The sequence below is a fragment of the Paramisgurnus dabryanus genome, chromosome 10 (assembly GCF_030506205.2).
Source record: "Paramisgurnus dabryanus chromosome 10, PD_genome_1.1, whole genome shotgun sequence".
In the NCBI taxonomy this organism is placed as follows: domain Eukaryota; kingdom Metazoa; phylum Chordata; class Actinopteri; order Cypriniformes; family Cobitidae; genus Paramisgurnus; species Paramisgurnus dabryanus.
Genome location: NC_133346.1, coordinates 17,350,663 through 17,374,382, shown reverse-complemented (window position 1 = coordinate 17,374,382; position 23,720 = coordinate 17,350,663). Strand labels below are relative to the sequence as shown.

Below are 23,720 nucleotides of genomic sequence, written 5' to 3'. Positions count from 1 at the left end.
TGATAGAAGCACAATTATAGCACTTAAACAGAAAAAGTCAGATTATCATGATATGTCCCCTTTAAATCACACTGAAACATTTTCAAATTTCTTATCATGTTTTTCTGATAAGTTAAGAAATGAAGAACATCCACAGTTATCACAATAGCAATGCTTTGTACATGTACACATCCTAAAACCACAAAATCATTCACAAATGCCTTTATTTTTAAGTATAAATAACCAAAGGTCAGACATTGAGCAAAAAACATGCAAAATGTCATTTATCAAGGCTGCAATCATACATCCAGTTTAATAATATAGCTGTATATACAAACTGTACATAAATGTATTTTAAATGTCTCGAATGCTTAAAGGGACACTCCACTTTTTTAAAAATATGCTAATTTTCCAACTCCCCTAAAGTTAAACAATTGATTTTTACCTTTTTAGAATGCATTTAGCCGATCTCCAGGTCTGGCGGTACCACTTTTAGCATAGCTTAGCATAGTCAATTGAATCTGATTAGACCATTAGCATCGCGCTAAAAAATATCCAGAGAGTTCAAATATTTTTTTTATATAAAACTTGACTCTTCTGTATTTACATTGTGTACTAAGACAGAACGGAAAATTAAAAGTTGCGATTTTCTAGTCAGATATGTCTATGTACTGTACTCTGGCTAATAATCAAGGACTTTGCTGCCGTAACATGGCTGCAGGAGGCGCAATGAAATTACGCACTGCCCGAAAATAGTCCCCTTGGTAACTTTCAATAGCAGGGAACTATTTTCGGGCACTGCGTAATATCATTTCATAAAAAATATCGAAACTATTTGGTTATTTTTTTGCGTGATGCTAATGGTCTAATCAGATTCAATGGATTGTGCTAAGCTATGCTAAAAGTGGTACCGCCAGACTCGGAGATCAGCTGAATGGATTCCACAACGGTTAAAAATCTAATTGTGAAGTGTCCCTTTAAAGCTGCAATCTGTATCTTTTGCCTCTTTATACGACCCAACAGATCAAATTATAAATCATTATTAATATAAACTTACCATTGTGAATCATGGTAAGGTAATGAGACTCAACACTGATTGTTAATGAAGTTGCTCATTAATTGAGGAGCTCAGATGCAAAAGCCGCTTAGCACCACATGAGATAATGAAATTAACTGAATGCTCTCGGCACGTATTATACGTTCATCAAATCCTTTCGATTCACATACACGTAATCCTAGCCTCAGGTCTTTCAGAAATACCATTTTGTTGTCAGAATCCATTAAGAATCTGATATAAAAGCAGACAAAGAGGGTTTTGCATCTGAGCTTTTCAATATTTTATTTTTATTTTTAAAGCAAACAGTTACAGATTATAGCTTTAAGAATCAGCGGAAACATATTCGCAGATGTCTCATATAACATTCAATACGATCAATCAAAGTTGAATGCACATGCAACAGACGATGTGTTAGGAACAAATCTGAAGAGTCCCTGTGGAGCAGTTGAGGAATAATAGAGCGATGCTGAGATCTGATGTGGAAAAGAAACAAGGATCATTCCCAGACTTCACGCAGAGCTTTAGATGACATTCTCAAACAGCTGCATGGAGCTCATAATGTTCTCGTCCTAATGAAACGACGTTCAGATAAAAGTCCGTCAGTCATAGACAGTTACTCACAGTTTAATGCTAATGTAAGAGACAGAATTGTTTTGCTGTCGCACAGTGACATCATTCAACACCAGTCAATTGAATGATGACATTTATCTGATGTTCAAGCTCAGGTACTTGTATAAAAGACATAAAACAAAATGATTTAAGCTCACTTACCCTCTGACATGTCTCTATGAATTCATCAATAGTCACCAGGCCATCTCGATTTCGGTCCATCTTCTAGAAAACAAAGGTGGTTTCAGGCACTCTTTATCCATAAATCATGATATGGGAATACTCAAAGATTGATACCTGGAAGAATATCTCCACATGTTCAAATGCAGCATACTCTCTTACACTAGGATACGTGTAGCTGCCCATCATATCATAAATAGACTTTATGATAGCCAGCATTTCCTACAAAGTAACTGTATGTAAATTGCAAAGCCAAATAAATGAACGATCAGTCAGTTAATACAGAATCTTTATACTTCTCTGGTGATGTATCCATCTTTGTTTATATCGTACAGGTTAAAGGCCCATCTCAGTTTCTCTGTCACAGAGCCTCGAAGTAGAACAGAGAGGCCAATTACAAAGTCCTGCCAAAACACATGCATTCAAATGCTTTATATTCGTAGTTAATGGTAGACGGTGCTTGCGTAGCATTAGTTGCAATTTCAACATGCATACGGTGTCCTTTACCTCAAAATTGATCGAGCCATTTCGGTCCATGTCGAATGCATTGAAAAGGAAATGTGCATATGTGGTTGCATCTGAAAAAGATGTATTATTAACACATTAATACGATGCGCATATTATAGACCACCAAATGAAAGTGCAACATCCAACACAACCCCACCTCCTTGAGGGAAGAACTGGGAATAGATCGATTTAAAAGTCTCCTCATCCACCAATCCACTGGGACACTCCTATTTATATAGACAAGACAAAAACTGTTTACCAGCACTGTCTGCATCTTCAATAAAATTTCCAATTCCTGATCTCACGTTTTTAAAGCCTCTGTAGAGCGACTGAAGCTCCTTCCTTGTGAACTTGGTCTGAGCCTGCAACTGGTCGAGACCCTCGGGCTGATGTCTCACCATGGACAACTCCAGATCACAGTCAAAACTCTCTGTTAGAGAGAGAAAGGACAGAGGAGGAGAAAGTGTGGAGGTGGAATGACCGTGTTTCTTTTAGGAGGGAACCAGGTACAGCATGGAGGAGGTGAAGGGTGTTTCGGAGAACCACAGGAGTTGGGGAGGAGGCAAATAAAACAGATGATGTAAACTAGAAGGGAAGGAAAACGGATAGGGACACAAATAAGGGTTCTGTGGGCCCTATTAAAGATTTACTCACCATCTATGTGGCATGAAGGAAGAAAATAAGAAGAAAAAAGATTCAGTGAGGATATAAAACATGCCACTGGAGAATAATATATTATTTGGGTTGCACCTAGATTGCATGACATTACATAAATGTGTTGCCTCATAACAAAATGTTATTGTCTTTTCTATCTGTGAATTCTGCACTAGAGACCTGAAGTAACTTTAAGAAGCCATTTCTACTTTTGTTGGCATAAACAGTTCATGTTTTTTAAGATATAAAATGTTTTTTTTTAGTTGCATATACATACACTGTTGTACCCTAGCTGTCACTGTGGTAGTAAAGGTCCCAATGTACACTGTAGAAAATGGGCAGCATTTTTTGTCTAATATACACATAACATATATTTTTATGTTACTTTAAGTTAAAAAAATTAAGTTTAACAATTTGTTATGCAAACCGTTTAGGCCAAAACTTAAAATAGTAGGTTGAATTTAGTTGTTTTAACCAAGTTGTTTTTATTTCATGCTGCATTTTTTTTCAATTTTCAAGAAAAAATCTTTGTATTTTTGTCTTGTTTTAGTAAAAATATCTAAAATTCTTAAATTAAGAAGAGCAAAACGACCCAAGAAAATAAGTATAGTTTTTAGACCAAAAATATAAAATTTAAGTGATTTTGTGCATAAAACAAGCAAAAAAATCTGCCAATAGGGTAAGCAAAAAAAATCTTGAACATTTTTATTAAACACTAAATTCAAGGAAAATTCAAGAAAAATTTGCTTAACCCCTTTTGATATTTTTGGTCTAAAAAATAAACTTATTTTCTTGGTTTGTTTTGCTCATCAAGAAAAAGCATCTTAATTTAAGAATTTGTTTGATATTTTTACTGAAAACAATACAAAAATACTAAGAAACTTTTTTCTTAAAAATCAGTTACAGATACAGTATGTATCGTGAGATATTAATATGATCTCTTTTCAAAGCTGTACTTTTATTTTGTAAAGGTACCTCCCCAGTGACAGCTGAAGTACATATTTTATTATTTTGACAGTGTAGCATGAATAAGCTGAACACTGTAAAAATGTCTGTTGACCTCAAAATGGTTGTGAATTGTCTAAAGTAACACTTTTTAATAAACAACCAGCCTGATCTTACAATAATTCGTACATATTTTACGAGTTGGCTAATTCATACGAAGTTAACCGTGCAAAAACGCACAATTCTCATGAAAAAAACCCAACAATAACGAAACACAACCCCTACACTGCAAAAAGGACTTTCTTAAGTATTTTTGTCTTGTTTTCAGTAGAAATATCTAAAAATTCTTAAATCAAGATGTATTTCCTTGATGAGCAAATGACCTAAGAAAATAAGTCTAGTTTTTAGACAAAACATATCGAATTTAAGTGAATTTGTGCTTAAAACAAGCTAAAAAAAAACGAACTTTTTCTTGAATTTACTTAATATAAGAAAAATGCAGCAAAAATTTCTTATTCCATTGGCAGATTTTTTTTGCTTGTTGTAAGCACAAATTCCATTAAATTTAATATGTTTTGTCTAAATCCTAGACTTATTTTCTTAGGTCATTTGCTCATCAAGAAAAAAACCTCTTGATTTAAGAATTTTTAGATATTTCTACTGAAAACAAGACAAAAATACTAAGTAAAAAAATAAATATTTTGCAGTGTAACCCCGCACCTAACTCCAAAGTCACAGGGGTCAAGGCAAATCACACAAAAATCTACGTATGAATCGATGTATGAATCTACGTACGAATTAATAAGAATTAGTCAACTCGTAAAATATGTACGAATTCCCGTGAGATAGCTTTGAAATAACTTAATGATAAAAGTCAATACAATCAATAAATATTGTAATGTTGAATCAACGTAACTACATTAAGTTAAAACAATGGCACTTTTCTTTTTCAAAGTGAAGTAGGGCAACACGTAAAAGCCACAAGGTTCTTCTTACCATCCAATCCCAGTGGCTCCCAGATGCCAAACTGTTTAAGCATTATAAAAAACAGGAGCATCACTACAGCTACTGCAAACAATTCCATGCCCTGAATGGCCATCGTTGGAAGTTACCGAATTTCTTTCGGATAAGGTCAAGAGGTCATGCTGAATTTCAGTAAGCGATTTTCAGAGCAATTTTTTTCTTTGTGTTTTCATCATTTTGTTTGGACAATGTTTCTTCCGATTACTCTATAGCAACAAGTTCCTCAAAATTCCAGGGTCCATTCCCGAAGCGATTCCTAAAACACTAAAACCACTGACTGATGCGGATAGACATCAAACTTAATTGTTAACCACAAAGTTTTGCTTTCGCAAAAAAATATAAACACATTGAAAAATCACTATTTGAAAATCCCAAAGTTATGTCCTCATATATGTAAATCCATAACAACCAGATAGAAACCTCTTGTGGCTTTGGTCTCCAAAGACAAGCGAGTCGTGGTCATCCCCAGACCTTATCCTCCATAAGAAGTACAGAGCGAATCTCATCTCACAACATGGACACTCCCTCTTCTCTCTCTATAGCAATAATGCACAATGATGAGCCAGCCATAATAAGTGAGCATTTTTATTAGCAGGTCAGGTCAGCGGCTCCTTTCTCCTGCCATTCTTTCACCCACTCATCTCTCATTTGATACAAAGTAACATTTTGCTTTATCATTATTATCTGCATAACACTATAAAGACAACAGCAACACTTTAAAGTTAAACATTATATAACATATATGCATGCAAACCAGTGGCTATACATAAAAATTACTCTTTTTTTAAACATGCAATACTGAATTGTTAGAGATTATATAGTATCATGTAATAATTATCACAAGCCAATTGCAAGTTATTAAAAGTTGCTAAAAATTCTAAATGCTATGGACTATGGTCCAAATATAAACGTCTGTAGTAATGTCTATCCTCAGCATGCAAAACATCTATGAAAGCTATCATAAGGAATCCCAACATGAGGGCTTCAATCTACTTAACATGCTCTTAGGTTGTTATGCATTAGCGGAAGAGCATTATGACCGCTTTATGGCTCTACCGTGCATGAAAGTGATTTTGAACGTTTATAAGTTGCAGCTCTCCTGAACAGCTGCCCAAATACAGTTTAGACCAGAAATATCCATTAGAATCTAGCTGGAAATCAACCAAACAGCAGGTTGAATTTTAAGTTTCATAAAGGGATGATAAACCCGCTGTTTGATTGGTGCACGGTATATGCTTCGCTAAAAAAAAACGCATCATTTTTTACATATTTTAACTTTATTTTACCTACTAAAAAATAGGAAACTGAGTTCCTGGTCCCTCAAAAATATGCAAAATTTGGATTTTAAGTGTCGTGTCCATTCATGACACACACTTCCCGTTTTAAAGGTCACCTAATGTGGTAATTTTTCAGGATGTAATATAAGTCTCCAGAATGACCTGTGAAGTTTCAGGTCTAGATCATTTAATATGCCATGTTGAAAAGACCCATTTTTGGGTGGGTGTGCAGGTAAAAGCGCTGTTTTGTGTGTGTCTCTTTAAATGCAAATGACCTGCTGCTTCCCTCCCCGTTTACTGTTGTTTATGCCAAAGACATATACCGTTTTTAATAAGACAAGCATCATAATGAATGTGTGCTAATGAATTATGTAAAGATGATTTAAAATAGAAATTATGACCAAACTGTGGTCTTTGGATGGTTATGGGCGTGGCCTGTGCAAAGTGACGTCAGTTTCCTCAAAAAACAAACAAAAAAAAAAAAAACACAAACAGCTTGTCTCATGAGACTGTTGAGGTTTTATGGGGATAAAAAAAAGAGTGGGCAGATTTTTATCATTACAGGGTGGTTGTGGATATACACAGACGACACACAATTATGTTCAAATAACATATAAAAGTGAATTTCTAATCTAAGGGGGCGTGTACACGGAAGCATTTAACACGGCTGAAAACAGCAGGCGGATGCTTCATTTTTTCAGTTTTGTTTATCAGTCGTTGTACAATGTGCCGATTGTTGTGGTATTTGTCCCGCCCCTTCCCCACTATGATTGGATGACAGAGTGAAAAGTCACATTGATGAGCTAAACTTTTCCCCAAAGCTGAAGATTTTTTAGCTCTCAGTGCGGAAAAACCACACCAGCTGCTGGCGTTTTATAAAAGCGCGGGGCTTCCATTGGAAACATTTGAAAACATACGCCGACTGAAGGGCGAAAACCGCTTTGGTGTGCATGTACCCTTATAGCATATGACCTGGCTCACCAAGTGACATACCAGGACTGTTGGCTATTTCAACTGGATCTGAATTCATTCTGTTATTTAATTCATTGTAAAAAAACATGTTTATATCAATGTGAAAATAGCGCTCCTTAATTTTAAATACAAATACACTTATTGTATTGATTACAGGAAAAACTTTACCCATCAATCAGCCTGAGTGCATGAATGCACAATGGAAAAGACAATGAGTTTGCACTTATTAATGCATGTGTTTATACTGGGGATATGCATCAAGGAGCAATAAGGACAAAAATCGATAGGTGGATGGCAGTGCACCTAGCTTTAAAGTGTACTGTGAAACTTACTATGTCTGTTCACAAGTTAATATTACTGATCTAACACACGCAGTTAACCCTTACTGAACTTTGCACTGTAGAGTAAATAACTGTAAACAACCTTTATAGTGGAAGGTCAGTAACTAGCTGACAAAACTTTTGACATTACTGTATATTACTGTTAAAATGCCCAGTAAGGTCTTACAGTCTTACAAATTTTATATAGTGTGACACTAAATACAGACTAAATGTACATATAAATTACATACATTAAGTATCTACACCCGATGCCAATCCATTAACGTGCAGTCGTGCATGATTCATTTATTTGTGCTGCATTGTGGAGTCATTATTGTGTGTATAAATGTGAAATATTATCTCAAGGGAGCGTCTCCATAAAAGTGATTAAAATTCAGTGTAGCTCTTAATTTAATGGCCTTGTTGCTGAAACAGCATTATGGTTTCAGCATGATACATCAGACATAAGGGACTATTTGTAGGAGTCTCTCTGTTTACAGTTTCCTTTATATAGGAAAGCTGGAAGTTGGTTTTAACATGTAATGTAATGAACTAAAGGGGTACACTGTAAAAAGTGAAAGTTGGATCTAAAAAAATATTTAAACTGGTAACATTTTTAAAAATGTTTATTTTAATAAATGTAAAATTTTCTTACTTTAAAGGAAAACACCACCGTTTTTCAATATTTTACTATGTTTTTTACCTAAACTTTTTACCTAAAGCAGCTGTGTGTGATTGCAGTACCAGTTTTAGCCACAGGTTTTGTGATTGCAATACCAGTTTTGGCCACAATCCTACATACTGTTCCTTTAATACATCTTTTTTCAATGCGTGCACTTTTAATCTTTGTACAGCACGTTGTGAATGTGTTAGCATTTAGCCTAGCCCCATTCATTCCTTAGGATCCAAACAGGGATAAATTTAGAAGCCACCAAACACTTTAATGTTTTCCCTATTTGAAGACTGTTAGATGAGTAGTTACACAAGTAAGTATGGTGGCACAAAATAAAACTTTTGTTTGGAGCCATAGGAATGAATGGGGCTAGGCTAAATGCTAACACATTCATGGAGCGCTGTACAAAGATTAAAAGTGCACACATAAAAAAGATAGGGATGTATTAATTTATCTTAGTTAAGGTAAGAACACAGTAAAATATTGAAAAACGGTGGTGTTTTCCTTTAAGGTGAAGAAACTTTTATTTTAATTTTAAATTTTTAAATTTTTATTTTAATTACTATAGCAGATTTTTTAAAATGTTATAAGTTAGATTAACCTAAAAATTATTTCAATTGGTAACACCTAAAATGTTTACGAATTGAAGTATTTTTTTTTTCTTTAAAAAATCTGCTTAAAAAGTAGCTATGACTTATTCGATTTTTATGTCCCTTTTATAGGGTTTTAAGATTTTTTCCTGAAAAGTGATCAGTAAGGAACATTTAAAAGTGTGAAAAAGTAAAATTTTGATATGAACTATAAAACATTTCTGTAGAAATAAGGGTATTACTGAACTTGCTGCCAGTAACTTACTGTAGATTTTACACTTATGTTTTTTACTGGCAACAGTTTGTTCAAAGTTAAATGAACACAAAACATTTTCAGTCTTTATCTTCTACACTAAGTTACCGGCAACCAGCTGCATAATTACAGCAATTTTTTTTACAGTGTAAATAAACAAACAAGAAACTATAATTCTTAAGATTTCATTGGTTGTCCTATTCCTGTATCTCACATTGTTTTTTATTTTTCATAAGAAATGACAGCATATTGCATCATGTTTCTACACATGCCTACATCTGCTGGTGAATTGATACAAAATTATTGCTTTAACAAAAACTCCTGCACACTTCCAATTTTTCAATCTCTAATGGTTTACCCCCATAGGATTTCATTAGAAATGCCTTATGGCTAATGTCATTTTTGCTCGTTTTTACAAATGTAATGTTGTTCATTGGCACTTATTCTGAATTATCACACATTATTCAGTGTTAAATTGGACAGAATTTTACTACAATCACATCCTAAGGTAAGGGTACTCAGAAAGGGTTTACGGGTTCACATTTCCAAAAGCATACTGCCATCTATTGGCATCTATAACAGTACTAAACACAATGCAAGATGAAGTCATCATAAGTGCTCAAGTGGTTGCTATTTCTGATTCATTTTAAATACATGGAAAAGCAGATATTAGGCATATTTTTTCAAACCACCTGAAAGTAGAGTAGTAAGTCTTGTGCAGCCCAGTAATCTTTCATTAAAAATATGAAGTAATCTAATTCGCAAATTACAATAAGTCCATTTTTGTCCTGTCACATTTAAAGCATTTGAATGGAGATTTTATGCCTTTTTAATAATGGGATTATAGCTATTGAGAAATGTACAGCTTTTCATTTAATACAATCCCTCAATTTCACGTTACTGTAACAGGGAATGAGGCTATGCTTGGATTGCAAAAAGAGCATTTATTACTTATAATACCCTTCTTAAAACACTTAAGTAGTAAGATAATATTTAAAATATTAAATAATTAGCCTGCAGTTATCCATCATTATTGCTGCACATTGACAGCTGGTTTGTTTCACGAGAACTGATTCAGCAGTATGTTTTGGTCACATGTCCAGGAAACGTCTAATAGGAATAGGATCAGCATTAAATCTGTAATTTGTTTATGCATTGAATAAATACGATTGAATGACTGCATATTTGAAATGCATACAAAATGATTGCATAAAGCATTGAAGCAAACAAATCAAATTAAGGAGTGATTATGTTTTGTGAACAGTCCAAGCTAATGCCTTGCCTGAATATAGCAACAGAAAGTCTTTGAGAAGTGCTGAGTGCTGATGGGGTCTCAGCTCTGCAGATGCACGCACACACGCACACACATTATTCACTGCCTGCATACACACAGAGGTGCTTTGTCAATTATTTACAGCGGATGTTGTGGCACAGACACATGCTGTCCCCTTAAGCAGCCCCTGAACAGACTGCATCTGACACAACTTACATATTAAAGACCTACAAACCTAAAAACATCTCCCAGTCCGTAGACAAAGATGATTGACTAAAACTACACTATAATATTGATGGTGGATATAATATTGGAGTGGAAAGATGAATGCATTGAGTGTGAAAGCAAAGAAAGTAATGATGAAAATGATGATACAATATGGCATAAGTAGGACATATTGAAGCAGTGGTGCTTAACGCTGTTTTAAAAATAAACCTGGGCAATGCATCATGCACTATATAAGGCATAGCATCAGTTTACATTATATAAAATATAGAACATATACATGCTGCCTTCAGGCCACGTCTTGATTTTATTTACAATGTGCACACATGTACGCTAGCACTAAATCATATTACAGGTGGGAAACTCAATTTTCTGTAGAATGTTGACTGTGTAATTTAGTTTGTGTACATTTTATGTACTGTTGATGAAGAATAGCAATAAAGCTTTCTAGATGACATTAAAAAATTACTCGCTTAGTCGTTTTATGAGTTGATATGCTTGTGCATTTTTTTATAGTGCTTTGTGGCAGAATGACAATGTGTTAAATATGAATAAATCATACACGTAATTTAAAAGGCACTCAAAAAGCTTCCTGTCTTTGTTTGCAAGTTAAGAAAGAGAGAAAAAAACTGGCTGACGTGTACATTTTACGCATAAAATCACTCAAGCATGCATGTATAATATGTGATTCTGTATAAAGTCTTTTTTTTGTAATTTACTGTTATAATCATCCTACATAATGTAACCTTGATATCTTTAATGTTGACTGAGTAAGGTCTTTATGAAAAAAAAAAATGAAATCAATAATTGGATTATATGACTATAGCCTGCATTTCACATGGTCACATATTTTTAAAGAGCACCTATTTCATTGCTATAAACAATGTTATTTTGTGTATTTGGTATAATATAATGTGTTTGCGTGGTTTATGGTTAAAAAAATCCACATTATTTTCCACATACCGTACATTTAGCTCCAGATTTCATTGTCTGCCTGAAATGTATGAAGGTATATTTGGTGCAAAACAACTGCACACCTGTGACAGTGGAATTTGTATTGTAGAGATTATCCACACATGTGTATCAGTAAACTTGAAGTCGCAGAGGATGAGATGCAAACTTGTAGATTTTTTTTCTTTCCCTCAAATACAACACAACAGTTACACATTCACAAATCCTTCAGTGCAGCTGCACAAATCCCATTTTACAAATCACAGATTAAGAAACTCACAAGCTCACGTTTTTTGCTACAATTGATGCAGTAAATATGGTGCATAACTTACTTGAACGCCTGCATCAAATAATGTGAAGTCACACACAAATTTTGTACATTTGCAAAATCAGTTTGTGCATCTGTTTGATGAGACTTGCATGTGTGTACAATTTATTTTTCACAAATATTTTTTTATTTTTGAAATATTTTCTAGCACAAACACAAGTACATAAATACAACTGCTTGAATCTGCTGCTACAAGTTTCAAACACTCTTTTTTGTGTGCTCTCTGTTTTGCACCAAATATCTCGAGATAAGTGGTGCGAAAGTGATTTGTATACCTGTAGGCTATGTTCAGCACTTCCCACCAGGTGGCGCCCGACACTCACTGAAGCAGAGTTTATTAATTACCAGCAATGTTTCAGCAAGGTAAATCGCCTTTATCAAGGTATTATTTTCATCAAGTGGAGAACAATAAAAATGGGAGTGCTAATTATACACAGATGAAGGTAATTACATACAATATTCCAATGATTCATTAGTAAACAAAATATAAGTTCCATAAATCTCAAACCATCAATATAAGTAGATTAAAAAATACAAGCAGCAAATACACACATAGGCCTACATACACCTAATAGGCTTTAATATACCTAAAAGGCCTCCTGTCTAAGTAAAAATTGGTCCAACTCACCTCACTTTCTAGATGAAAATACCCTCTCAATTGCTATATACAATAATGAAGTTATAGGATGATTAAGTTCAACAAAATGCAGTTGTAGCACTTATGTCACTGCAATCGTAATAACTATGCTACTGGACCAGTTCTAGGTTCGTTGAGTGGTGTATGTTATATTAGAAAAGACACATGAGACATGAAAACTTATATAAATTAATTAGCAGTTTACTGAACAGGAATAAAAATGGAATAGGTAAGTTAGTAAGATAAATAGAATAATTAGATAAATATATCAATATAGATGATTCAATAAATATATCAATAAATGTTTACCGTACAAAATTTAGATCAATAAATAATCAATAAATATTTACAGTAAAAGATGTGTCAATAAATAATCAATGTAGATCAATAAATAATCAATAAATATTTACAGTACGATATGTATAATAAATAATTTTAAATCCTTTATATTTAATCTTTTCTTATTTAAATAAGTTTAAATGAATTTAACTGGTTTAAGTATGGGTTTATTCTGGTTAGTTTTGTTCTTAGACCGGTCTATTAAATTTTAATCAGCTCTTTTAGAACAGTTGCTTTAACTATTTTTAAACTATTCTTTTGAGTTAACTCTTCTTTCTTTAAGGGAACAGGTTAGTATTTTAGCGTGCTTATGTTAGTGTGATTGTTTCACTTTACAGGGTCTAACTTTTTTTTGCAGGTAATTGTAAGGATTTTAAATGTTTCTTTTGTTTGTGCAATTGCTATTAGAAAAATACATATGGACCTTGGTATTCATAAAATCCTCTGTACGGCCCTGCTCATGACAAAAAGAGTCCACTCTCAATAGTGTATGACGAGCTGTAGGTTTTTTAATCGGATCCCTATGTAAAAAATTACAAGCTACCCACAAGTCTAAAAAGCTGATTTGATTTGGGTTAGCATCCAAGGTAAATGTTAAGAAATCAGAACAACTGTTTAGATAATAATAAAAAAATTTAGTTGTTCAGTTACCCGATTCAAAAAGACAGAAATAATCATCCAAATTAGTATATTAGAAGAAAAAGCATGTATCTTAGTTAAATGTAGGCCTATGTGTGTATTTGCTGCTTGTATTTTTTAATCTACTTATATTGATGGTTTGAGATTTATTGAACTTATATTTTGTTTACTAATGAATCATTGGAATATTGTATGTAATTACCTTCATCTGTGTATAATTAGCACTCCCATTTGTATTGTTCTCCACTTGGTGAAAATAATACCTTGATAAAGGAGATTTACCTTGCTGAAACATTGCTGGTAATTAATAAACTCTGCTTCAGTGAGTGTCAGGCGCCACCTGGTGGGCAGTGCTGAACAGTGCTCCCCATAGCCTACAGGTATACAAATCACTTTCGCACCATTTATCTCGAGATATTTGGTGCAAAACAGAGAGCACACGAAAAAGAGTGTTTGAAACTCGTAGCAGCAGATTCAAGCAGTTGTATTTATGTACTTGTGTTTGTGCTAGAAAATATTTTAAAAATAAAAAAATATTTGTGAATTTTTTTTTTACACACATGCAACTCTCATCGCACAGATGCACAAACTGATTTTGCAAATGTACAAAATTTGTGTGTGACTTTACATACTTTGATGCAGGTGTTCAAGTAGGTTTTGCACCATATTTACTGCATCAATTGTAGCAAAAAACGTGAGCTTGTGAGTTTCTTAATCTGTGATTTGTAAAATGGGATTTGTGCAGCTGCACTGAAGGATTTGTGAATGTGTAACTGTTGTGTTGTATTTGAGGGAAAGAAAAAAAATCTACAAGTTTGCAACTCTTCATCTGTGACTTCAAATTTACTGATACACATGTGTGGATAATCTCTACAAATACAAATTCCACTGTCACAGGTGTGAAGTTGTTTTGCACCAAGTATACCTTCATAGATTCGGTTGCTAACAGGAGTTAACTTACAGGCTATGAGTCCAAGGGGGAAGAATTATGATAATATCGGTCTTGTCTACATCACCAATCACAGGAGGTAAACTGTTGCCTACATCTGTGTGTTTGTTGTAGTCCAAGAAAAAAGAATTTACGTTTACTTTGGGGTTTGTACCTTTTGCATATCATTATCATGTACTACACACTTACATACCAAAGGAAATGTAAAAACATGTATTCGGACCATAGGTGCTCTTTAAATGCTATACTAAACCTCTCCTCTCAGACTCCATGTGTTTCAGATGAAAACATTTTTGGGGTTCTTCAGAATCATACTTGAGCCCTGTGGCGCTCTGCTGGCGATGATCCAATTGACCAGACAGCATTTCCTAAGGGACTTGCGAGAGATGCGCGGCTTCTGCCACTTCCCTCCGTCGTCCCTCTGCCTGCTGGGGTCTCCGTTCTGACCGCTGGCATCAGGCCGGAGACCTCCATCCATACCCTTCTGTCCATCTGCCTGCAGCACAACAACAATGTGGGAACTCATTAAAAGGGCAGGTCATAAAAGTGAGGTGTAAGACAAGGGGATTGAATTAAAAACTCTATGAGGAGCTGTGAGAGATTTCTAACTGCAGCAGAGTCAGGTTGCTTCCTCAGTGGGGATGCACTAGTGTGCCATTTCCCATTGTAAGGCATTTTAAGAGGGTATCAAGTTGAGGTTATATTAAAAATGCAGTAAGAGCATAGACAGATGGGAGCAGACATTCCTACTCATAGTCTAGAAAAATGCTGAGTTGGTGCATGGTTGGATAAAATGTAGATAAACCACTGGGTTTAAATGAACCCATGTTGTTTTATCCAGAAATTCTAGGTTGTTTTGATCATGGTTGGGTCAGATGAGGACATTTTCTAAGTTAACTAAGTTTGTCTATATTGTACCCAACCGTGGATTGAAACAACCAAGCATTATCAAACTTTAACATTTGGCCAAAAACTAGGATATATTTTTCAACTCTAAAAAATAATGCTTTACACAAATCAGTGGTTCACAAACTGAGGGAAAGGGCCTGCCTTAAAGTGGACATTTTACAAGAATTTTTTAAGAGGTTAAATAAATATTTGGTGTCTCCAGAGTACGTATGTGAAGTTTTAGCTCAAAATACCACGAGATAAATAGATAATTTATTTTTAGTGTGTTAAAATTGCCACTTTGTAGGTGCGAGCAAAAATGTGCCATTTCTGGGTGTGTCCTTTTTTAAATGCAAATAAGCTGATCTCTGCACTAAATGGCAGTGCCATGGTTGGATAGTGCAGATTAAGGGGCGGTATTATTCCCTTCTGACATCACAGAGAAGACAAATTTCAATGACCTATTTTTTCACATGCTTGTAGAGAATGGTTTACAAAAACTACGTTGTTGGGTTATCCTTTTACACATTTTGATAAAATCACAGAAGACCCAATTATAGCACTTAAACATGGAAAAAGTCAGATTTTAATGATATGTACCTTTTCAGGGTTGAGTGATGACACTGATTTAATTTATCATAAATTTTGTGTAATTAAACCTCAAAAATATAATTTAATTTGTTTAATACAAATTCAAAGTTTGAGATTGTTTTATGTTATGAATTGTCTTTTTGCGGCCATGGAGGGATGCATCCTACCAAGGCCGGTGACTTCTCTTCCAATGGGTGTGAATTCAAAATATGTGTTCGGAGTGTCATGTGTGTTGTTGGCAATGTTAAAATGTGTATCATGTGTCATTTCACAATAAGTGCCTGTTGCACACGCGTCAAAAGGGTTTACGATGAAAGAGACCCTCACGTTCACAAAATACTCGCAAGACACTAATTTAACACTAAACTCTGATTACACATGAGATTAAGTGATTATTTGGCAAATGCAAGTGTTTCTTTTGTCATAAACCCCTTCGAAGCGTCTTCAGCAGACACTTATATTTTGAAATGACGATCCACACAAATGATGGGCTACCCTTGAAAAAGAAGTCACTGGCCGTCACTTCACCCTACACAAGGAGGTCCACGGCAAAAAGTTTGAGAACCACGGGGTAAATTAACCCAGAAAATGTTTATATTTAACATAGAAATGGGTTGAAACAACCCAGCATATAGGACAGGGATGGGCAACTTCGGTCCTGGAGGGCTGGCGTCCTGCAAAGTTTAGCTCCAACCATAATTAAACAGACCTCTGCAGGACACCGGCCCTCCAGGACCGAAGTTGCCCATCCCTGATATAGGATATATTAGTAATATGAGTAACAGAACCCCTTAGAAAGTTACAAATAAACCGATTTACTGTGCTTGAAGACCCTTAAATCAGTAAAAAGATTAAGATCACACAAAATAAATGTCCCAGCCAAACTCTGCATTTTAGTGACTTGAAATATCATATGCGTTGTTATACAACAAGAAATCTAACTGTGCTTAACAGCATATGAAATCTTTTTTTTTTGCAACGGAAATTAATATACAGTCTAACACCAGCAAAAGATAAATGCATTATACTTTCAAAGTTGTGTAAGGTGAGACTCACATAGAAAAGAAAAAAAACTTACAAGCGTCTAAAGATAGCTGAAAAGTTACAAATAAAACAAAATAAAATCTACCTTATCCTCAAATCCTCATAGAAATGCACATATTTGTGAAATTTCACTTGTGTGTGTATTTGTGCATGAGCTATTGTTTATGAACACAACAAGATATCATGGAAAGGCCAGACAATTTTTTTTGCTTCCTGTCAGAAAAATGGTCAAAAAATGGTCTCTGGCTGTCACTGGGGCAGTACCCTTTTAAAGTGCCTCTATTTCATTGCTAAAAAAAATTGGTGTAATACAATTTGTTCACGTGGTTTATGGTTAAAAACCAGATTATTTTCAACACACAGCACATCAGGGCTATTCAATTAGTTTGTCGTGGGGGCCAGTTCATGAAAAGCATCTCAAATGAGGGGCCGGAGATATAACCTACATTTAAACATACTAATGTTATATTTTGAATCTGCATAAAAACAAAATCAGTGCATTGTACAATAGGCTTTTTCTACAAACATTATTTTTTTGAAACTGCATTCAACAACATTAGTGCCTTGTTAGATGTCAAAGTAGGCTTTTTCTACATCCAGACATGTTCATATGTTGTACTTTAAAATTGCATAACAACACAAGTGCATTGTAAGATGCCCAAGTAAGCTTTATTCTATATTTAAATAGGTAAATAAGATCCATATCACACTCATTGAGAATTTAACTCATTTACTCACTTCAGTGCACATAACAAAAAAGTTTATAATATGGAACATAATTGTTTTCTGTCAAAGCAAATTATTACAGTAGCCCTATTTAAACTACAACAGCCATCTTAATAATGGCATACATTAGGCAACCTTCTAATAAGACAGAATATGTTTTTAGATTGCGCAAGAGCAGTAAAATCAGGTGTATGTTTGTCACGCATACAGCGGTGCAGGTGCTGGCTGTAAGCGATGGGCGATTAACTGTTACTCGTTTTAATTGCATTCTTGTGTGAGAACGATGACTCGCATAATATTTGAGCTTTTGTCTGTTTTGAATTTTGGAGAAACGGCAGGATTTTTTTGTCTAGTACACAAAATCGTTTCAATGAGTTTCCTTTATTAAGACATCTAACGTAATTGTCATTGTGGATAAGCAAGTCATCATTGAGATGACATATCAGACAACAATTGTGGGAAAAGGCAGTGTTTTAAAGCTGGAAATACAACAAATAAAGTTAAAACAGCCATAGAGTCCGGTCTCTTAACTCACCACTGTCAGCTATCGCGTCTTGAGACGCGGGCGCGAGCGGGGGAGGCGAATATAAACACATGACACAGCTGCTCGCACCAGTCACGTGATTCGCGCTCTGCAGCTCATGCTGTATGAAACAGACGCACGCGCAACAACTCGTAACTCCATGGCCCGTTGTCTAACTTACTAAATTTATTCTAGAGATGTCTTTTTTACAGACTACATGAAGGGCCAGATCAAATTCCCTTGGGGGCCGGGTTTGGCCCGCGGGCTGCCAATTGAATAGCCGTGCCATACATTTTTGTAGCTCCAGATTTCCCTCTCTTCCTGAAACGCACGGACCTTGTACAAAACTCATTGATTTGAAAAGGGCTGTGTCCCTGATTGGCCAGCTAATCTGTACATTGTGATTGGCCTGAATACCTCTGACTTCAGCAGGAAATGGGACGCTCCCTACCATGTTTGAAAGATTCGGTCACAATGCAATGCTAACAGGAGTTAATTTTCAGTCCGAGGGGGGAGGAATTATGATAATGACTGTCTTGTCTACATCACCAATCCCAGGAAGTTAACTGTTGCCTTAAATCTGTGTGTTTGTTGTAGTCCAAGAAAAAATATTAACTTTGGAGATGATAACTCTCATCATCGATTATTTAACATGTACTAATACACACTTACATACCAAAGGAAATGTAAAACCGTGGATCGGAAAATAGGTGCCCTTTAAAAGGTTTTAATATGTACCATTTTGGTGCATTTAAAAATTAATTTCGTAGCAGCATGTACCGCTAATGTATTAATATGAACTCTTTAGGTGCAAATGTGAACTTTTTTAAATGATCCTGTCCCAGTGTCAGCTGGAGACAATTTTTTGACCATTTTTTCTGACCGTGTATAAAAAGACACAAAGATTTGTTATAAACATTCAGAACATCACAAAATAATTTAAAATCTCTCAATAGTCATGAAAAACTACACATATTTGTATTCACTTCCTTAAAAGAAAACACAGTTTGAGAGTAAATGCTTAAAGGAACTAATATGATTGCCCACACCTGCTCTGACAACCACTGGGAATATTATATAACCCCACCAGCTATAAATTAGTTGGGTATGCAATACTTCCTTGTTTATTTTTTGACTGTGTATTTGTGTGTTATACAGCGATTTGTTGTCGTGTGTATTTGTGCTGGACTGTCATGCTGTCACCTACAGTTCATGACACCTGCTCCATTATTAATACAACCGTGAAGAGGCAGTCGAGTGTATCATGTACGGTAAGAAGTGCCGATATAGCAGCCACCAATTAATCCCTTGTCTGACCACTGTGGTTGTTCAACCTGTCACAAACAACCACATATGGCGCCTTCAATACAAACAGTCCTTGATATCCTTTCAGGAATACCAGAAAAGTTGTGCCTGTAACAATATGCTGGTACATAGGAGCAAAGAGCGTCAAAATATTTATGTGATATTGTTGAGAGTGACTGCGACTCTTGATAATAAAAGTTGTAGATTTATTGTTGCGTTCATAACAACAGAGAAGTCAATTTTTCATCCCTTCAACACCCTCAATTAGATTCATTTCTCTCTGTCTTGACTTCTCTCCCTGAGAGAACTTTCAAAACATTGTTTGCTTTGTGGGATGAGTGAATGTATGCATAAATGACTGACTGCACTGCGTTTGCAAAGTAAAGTGGGAGAACTTGCACAACGATAGCACCATTTGTCATATAGAGGCAATAATACAAGAAGTGCCTATACTAAGTTACTAGTTTTAACATTTCTAATATCATGCCTGTTGAAAGAGAGAGATGGTGTTAGTTAGTTTTTTATGAAGAGAGAAGAGCAGACAATAAAAAAGATATGTTTTTAATTGTTTTTTGAATGTTGCAAGAGATCTAGTTGACCAGACTATTATGAAAATCCTTTCACCAGCAGGGAGTAGTAAAGAAGATTAAGTGGGAAAGATGGTGTTTCTTCATACTTCTTCTTCCTTTTATTTCTTTACATTCCAGCATGTGCGGCTATGTTCATGGCGAGAACCATCTAATCCATACACAAGTTTTATTCAGACAAGTTGATCCATACACAGGCTGGGGTAGGGACAATTTGACATCTCTAATTTGCCTATCTCCGGAAACCGGAGTACGCGCAAAGACACAGGGAGAACATGAAAAATCCACACAGAAAGGCCACCTGCCCTAGCTGGGGCTTGAACCGCGGACCTTCTTGCTGTGAGGCAACAGTGCTACCCACTGGTTACTTCATACTACCTGAAATGTCTTCTATACAGGCTGTAATGCGTGCTGATCATCTGGTTGAAATAAGAAGTAGATCTGGGTGTCATCGGCATAACAGTGGTAGGAGAAGCCATGCGCATGTATGATAGGTCCAAAGGATGTCGTGTAGATGGAGAAAAGGAGTGGACCAAGCACTGATCCCTGAGGGACCCCAGTGACCATTTTATAAGCTGTGGTCAAAGAACCCCTCCATGACATTCTGAAGGATCTATCGGAGAGGTAGGATTTGATCTAATTCTTATAAACCGACCGCAGACAAAAACTGTCCAGTGGTATTGGGCCTAAAGAAAGAGTAGCTAAATATATTCTAGAGCACCATTTACCAAGCAGATTATACAGTACAGGTACCAACAGTATCTAAAGCAGCACTATATGTGAACAAACCTGATCTAGAGTGACCAGATTTTTTAGATAAAAACTGGGACATATCCTAGTTTTGTCAAAATATCATAGAAATCATATTTGTTATTATGCACACAGGACCAAACCTTTTTGAAAGTTTTCATCTTTTTATTGTTGTGGGTTTGTGGAAAACAAAATTGGACTGTCTCTGGAAAAAGGGGACATCTGGTCACCCTAAGCTTATCAGATCCAAGAACAGCATTAACCAATCAAAAACAAGAGCACTACCACCACTGAGAAGATTCTTTGGTTAGGGTTGCCAGATTAAAAAGATAAAATACACAACAGCTTTATCAAGGACATTAAAAAGATTGTAAACAGCTGAGAAAGCAATGAGTAGGGATGCTGATTTCAAAATGCATCCAAACAAAACCACAAATGATTTTAGTCAGTCTGAATATAACAATGCTGAAAATAATCAGTCCACAATAGAAAAAGTACTTGCACTTTCAAAACATATTAATATTGTACACATGTACACAGTCCTAATCCCACCACTGTTATGATTTGATCCTGACTTTGATTTATCTGTCTGTCTAATGCTGTTGCCCTGGGGCTGTTTCTTCTGACATATTATTTAAGTCCACAAAGTATTACAGTTTTTGTTACGTTTTTTATATATTTTTTTGTTTGTTTATATCTGGGCAAAACATTCAATGAAATATTAAACAGTTCTGTTGCATTTGAAACTCATCACAGTTTCCTCCCTTTGTCACCATACAGAGCCAACATTAAATTGATTCAAACTCTAAAGCCCTCAGTCTAATCCACATCTCACTTTTGAAGAACTAAAAAAGAAACACAACTCCTTTTCGATCAAGTGTAAAGGACATCAATGCTATTGAGTACTCGCTTTAAAAATGTAAGAGTGAAAATAAACAACATCAAAAATACATCATTTTCAAATTTCATCTTAGGACAAGGTACAAAATAATAAAGTACATGAGCTTTCGATCTACGCTACTGATGTAGAGTAAAGGCTTTTACTGAAACATGGACATAATTACAGGAAATTAGAATAAGCTGCAAGAAAGTAGGAAAACCCTAGTAGCAGATCTAGGCAGGTGGTGCTGGGGAGAAGGTGGGCTAGAGCTAAAACCAGGACAAAACGGAAATAAATATATTATGTCTTAGAGATTTACATTATTTGACTGCGCTGTCAGCTTTATGTGGCCAAATCGCCCAAATGAAAGAGTTTCATGACTGAACTTGACATTATAATTGGTTACTCATTGTTCCATTGTACAGTATTATCAAGAAAACTTTAAAAAACTAATAGTTCCATTCCTATGTTTGTTGTACAGCAGTGTATGGTATACTGTATACAGTTGTTAACAGTACACAAAAAATTGTTTCAGCATACAAAAGCATACAGATTAAACAACATTTCAAATAAAGCAGAGAAAGTGAAAATTGGCTTTGGCCCTTTTCCCTGTTTTCTTCAAAAACTTACATTAGCCAAGGGACATCAAGGGTTTGATATCAAATTAGGACACAGGGTGTCCTAAAGTAGTCTGAACAAAGGCACAGTATTACACAATAATAAGATTACTGGTTTTAAGTGACTATCCAACAAATTGCGAAAATGAAAAAGGCCTAGAGCTTTTCTAAAGACTCTTTACTTAACACATGCACACACACGCTATTCTATTTCTAAATGCCTTCAAGTTTCTAAAAACTCTCAAGTAATTGGCACAGATGACACTAAATCAGATTATAGACAATAAATTGAGAATTTTTTAATTAATACATTAATTTTGATCAGAAAAGAGACAACTCTAAATAATTATGCATGCATTGAATATACATTGCATTCGGGTTCAGGTAGAAATTAAGTGTCTAACAGTACCTGCATGATGCTTAGCTGGTTGTTTATGTAGCTGGATGAGAGTAAAGTAATCCTCAGATGTTTAGCCGTTCTTTCATTTATCGTCTCCTGCCAGATGGATCTGCAGACAGATGTGAATCAGAGAAACATTGCTGCTTGCTCTCTAGTGACAGAGAGAGAGAGAGAGAGAGAGAGAGAGAGAGAGAGAGAGAGAGAGAGAGAGAGAGAGAGAGAGAGAGAGAGAGAGAGAGAGAGAGAGAGAGAGAGAGAGAGAGAGAGAGAGAGAGAGAGAGAGAGAGAGAGAGAGATGCTTGTGACGATCACATTGTGATTTTAGTCACTTGGTGTGTTGTTCACTATCAGTTATCTGAATTATATATGAAGAGCTTGGTTTCAAAACGCGAAATAGAGTAACCGCCAAAATCAGTATTGTATCAGGTCAGTATTAAAAAGTAAATTCTTAATTTTATGCAAAATCCAATATCTGCCATGTTATTCTTTCATCTTTTCTCCCTTTTTTCCCAAAACATGATAAACGGCAGTCCTCCTTCTCTGCAGAATGCAATAAATCCGCTCAACAAATCACAGCGCACCATTTCACGCATTGTAAACAATAATGGCAACGCGATGAAAACACACATAATCCTAGTTTTCCTCATCTACTTTGTACTTCGTGATCAACAAACAAACAAAAACAAAATAATACGTTTGTTGGCTTTGATGAACTTGTGGTGGTTTTCTGTGGCGGAAAAGAAACGTAAGCCTTCAAAATCAAAAAATTTACGCGTTAGGCACCCGGGAGACGGAAAAATGCCGGCTGTTGCTTGTTCTCCCGACAGCATCAAGCTTCTGTTATGCTAACACATTAACCCCAAGGGATCTTATGAAAAACGTTCCATTATTTCACTCAAAGCCAACAAAAATCGAGCAGGACCAAAACATTTTACAGCCGATTGTTGTCAAAAAAAAGTTCAGCGATGACGTCCCAAGGATGACAGCAGCAATGACGGTGTTCTTAAATTGACAAAGTAAGTGTTTTGA

At 35.4% G+C, this 23,720-nt stretch overlaps 1 protein-coding gene across 5 annotated transcripts; it reads right to left on the bottom strand.

Moving 5' to 3' along the window:
- Window positions 1-872: 872 nt before the first annotated feature.
- kcnip3b (Kv channel interacting protein 3b, calsenilin) lies at window positions 873-22,838 on the bottom strand. Of its 5 annotated transcripts, none has more exons than XM_065290531.2 (9): window positions 22,701-22,838; window positions 14,696-14,876; window positions 2,638-2,762; window positions 2,490-2,559; window positions 2,333-2,403; window positions 2,122-2,229; window positions 1,943-2,047; window positions 1,808-1,870; window positions 873-1,605 (listed from the first exon to the last, which is right to left on the bottom strand). In XM_065290531.2, the coding sequence occupies exons 1-9, from the start codon at window positions 22,704-22,706 to the stop codon at window positions 1,558-1,560; spliced, it is 777 nt and encodes a 258-aa protein (XP_065146603.1). In that variant the 5' UTR covers window positions 22,707-22,838; the 3' UTR covers window positions 873-1,557. The 5 variants fall into 5 exon arrangements, with proteins under 5 accessions (XP_065146603.1, XP_065146602.1, XP_073672155.1 ...); XM_065290530.2 differs by having other exon boundaries at window positions 873-1,509; XM_073816054.1 differs by having other exon boundaries at window positions 1,808-1,867.
- Between the last annotated feature and the right edge of the window lie 882 nt (window positions 22,839-23,720).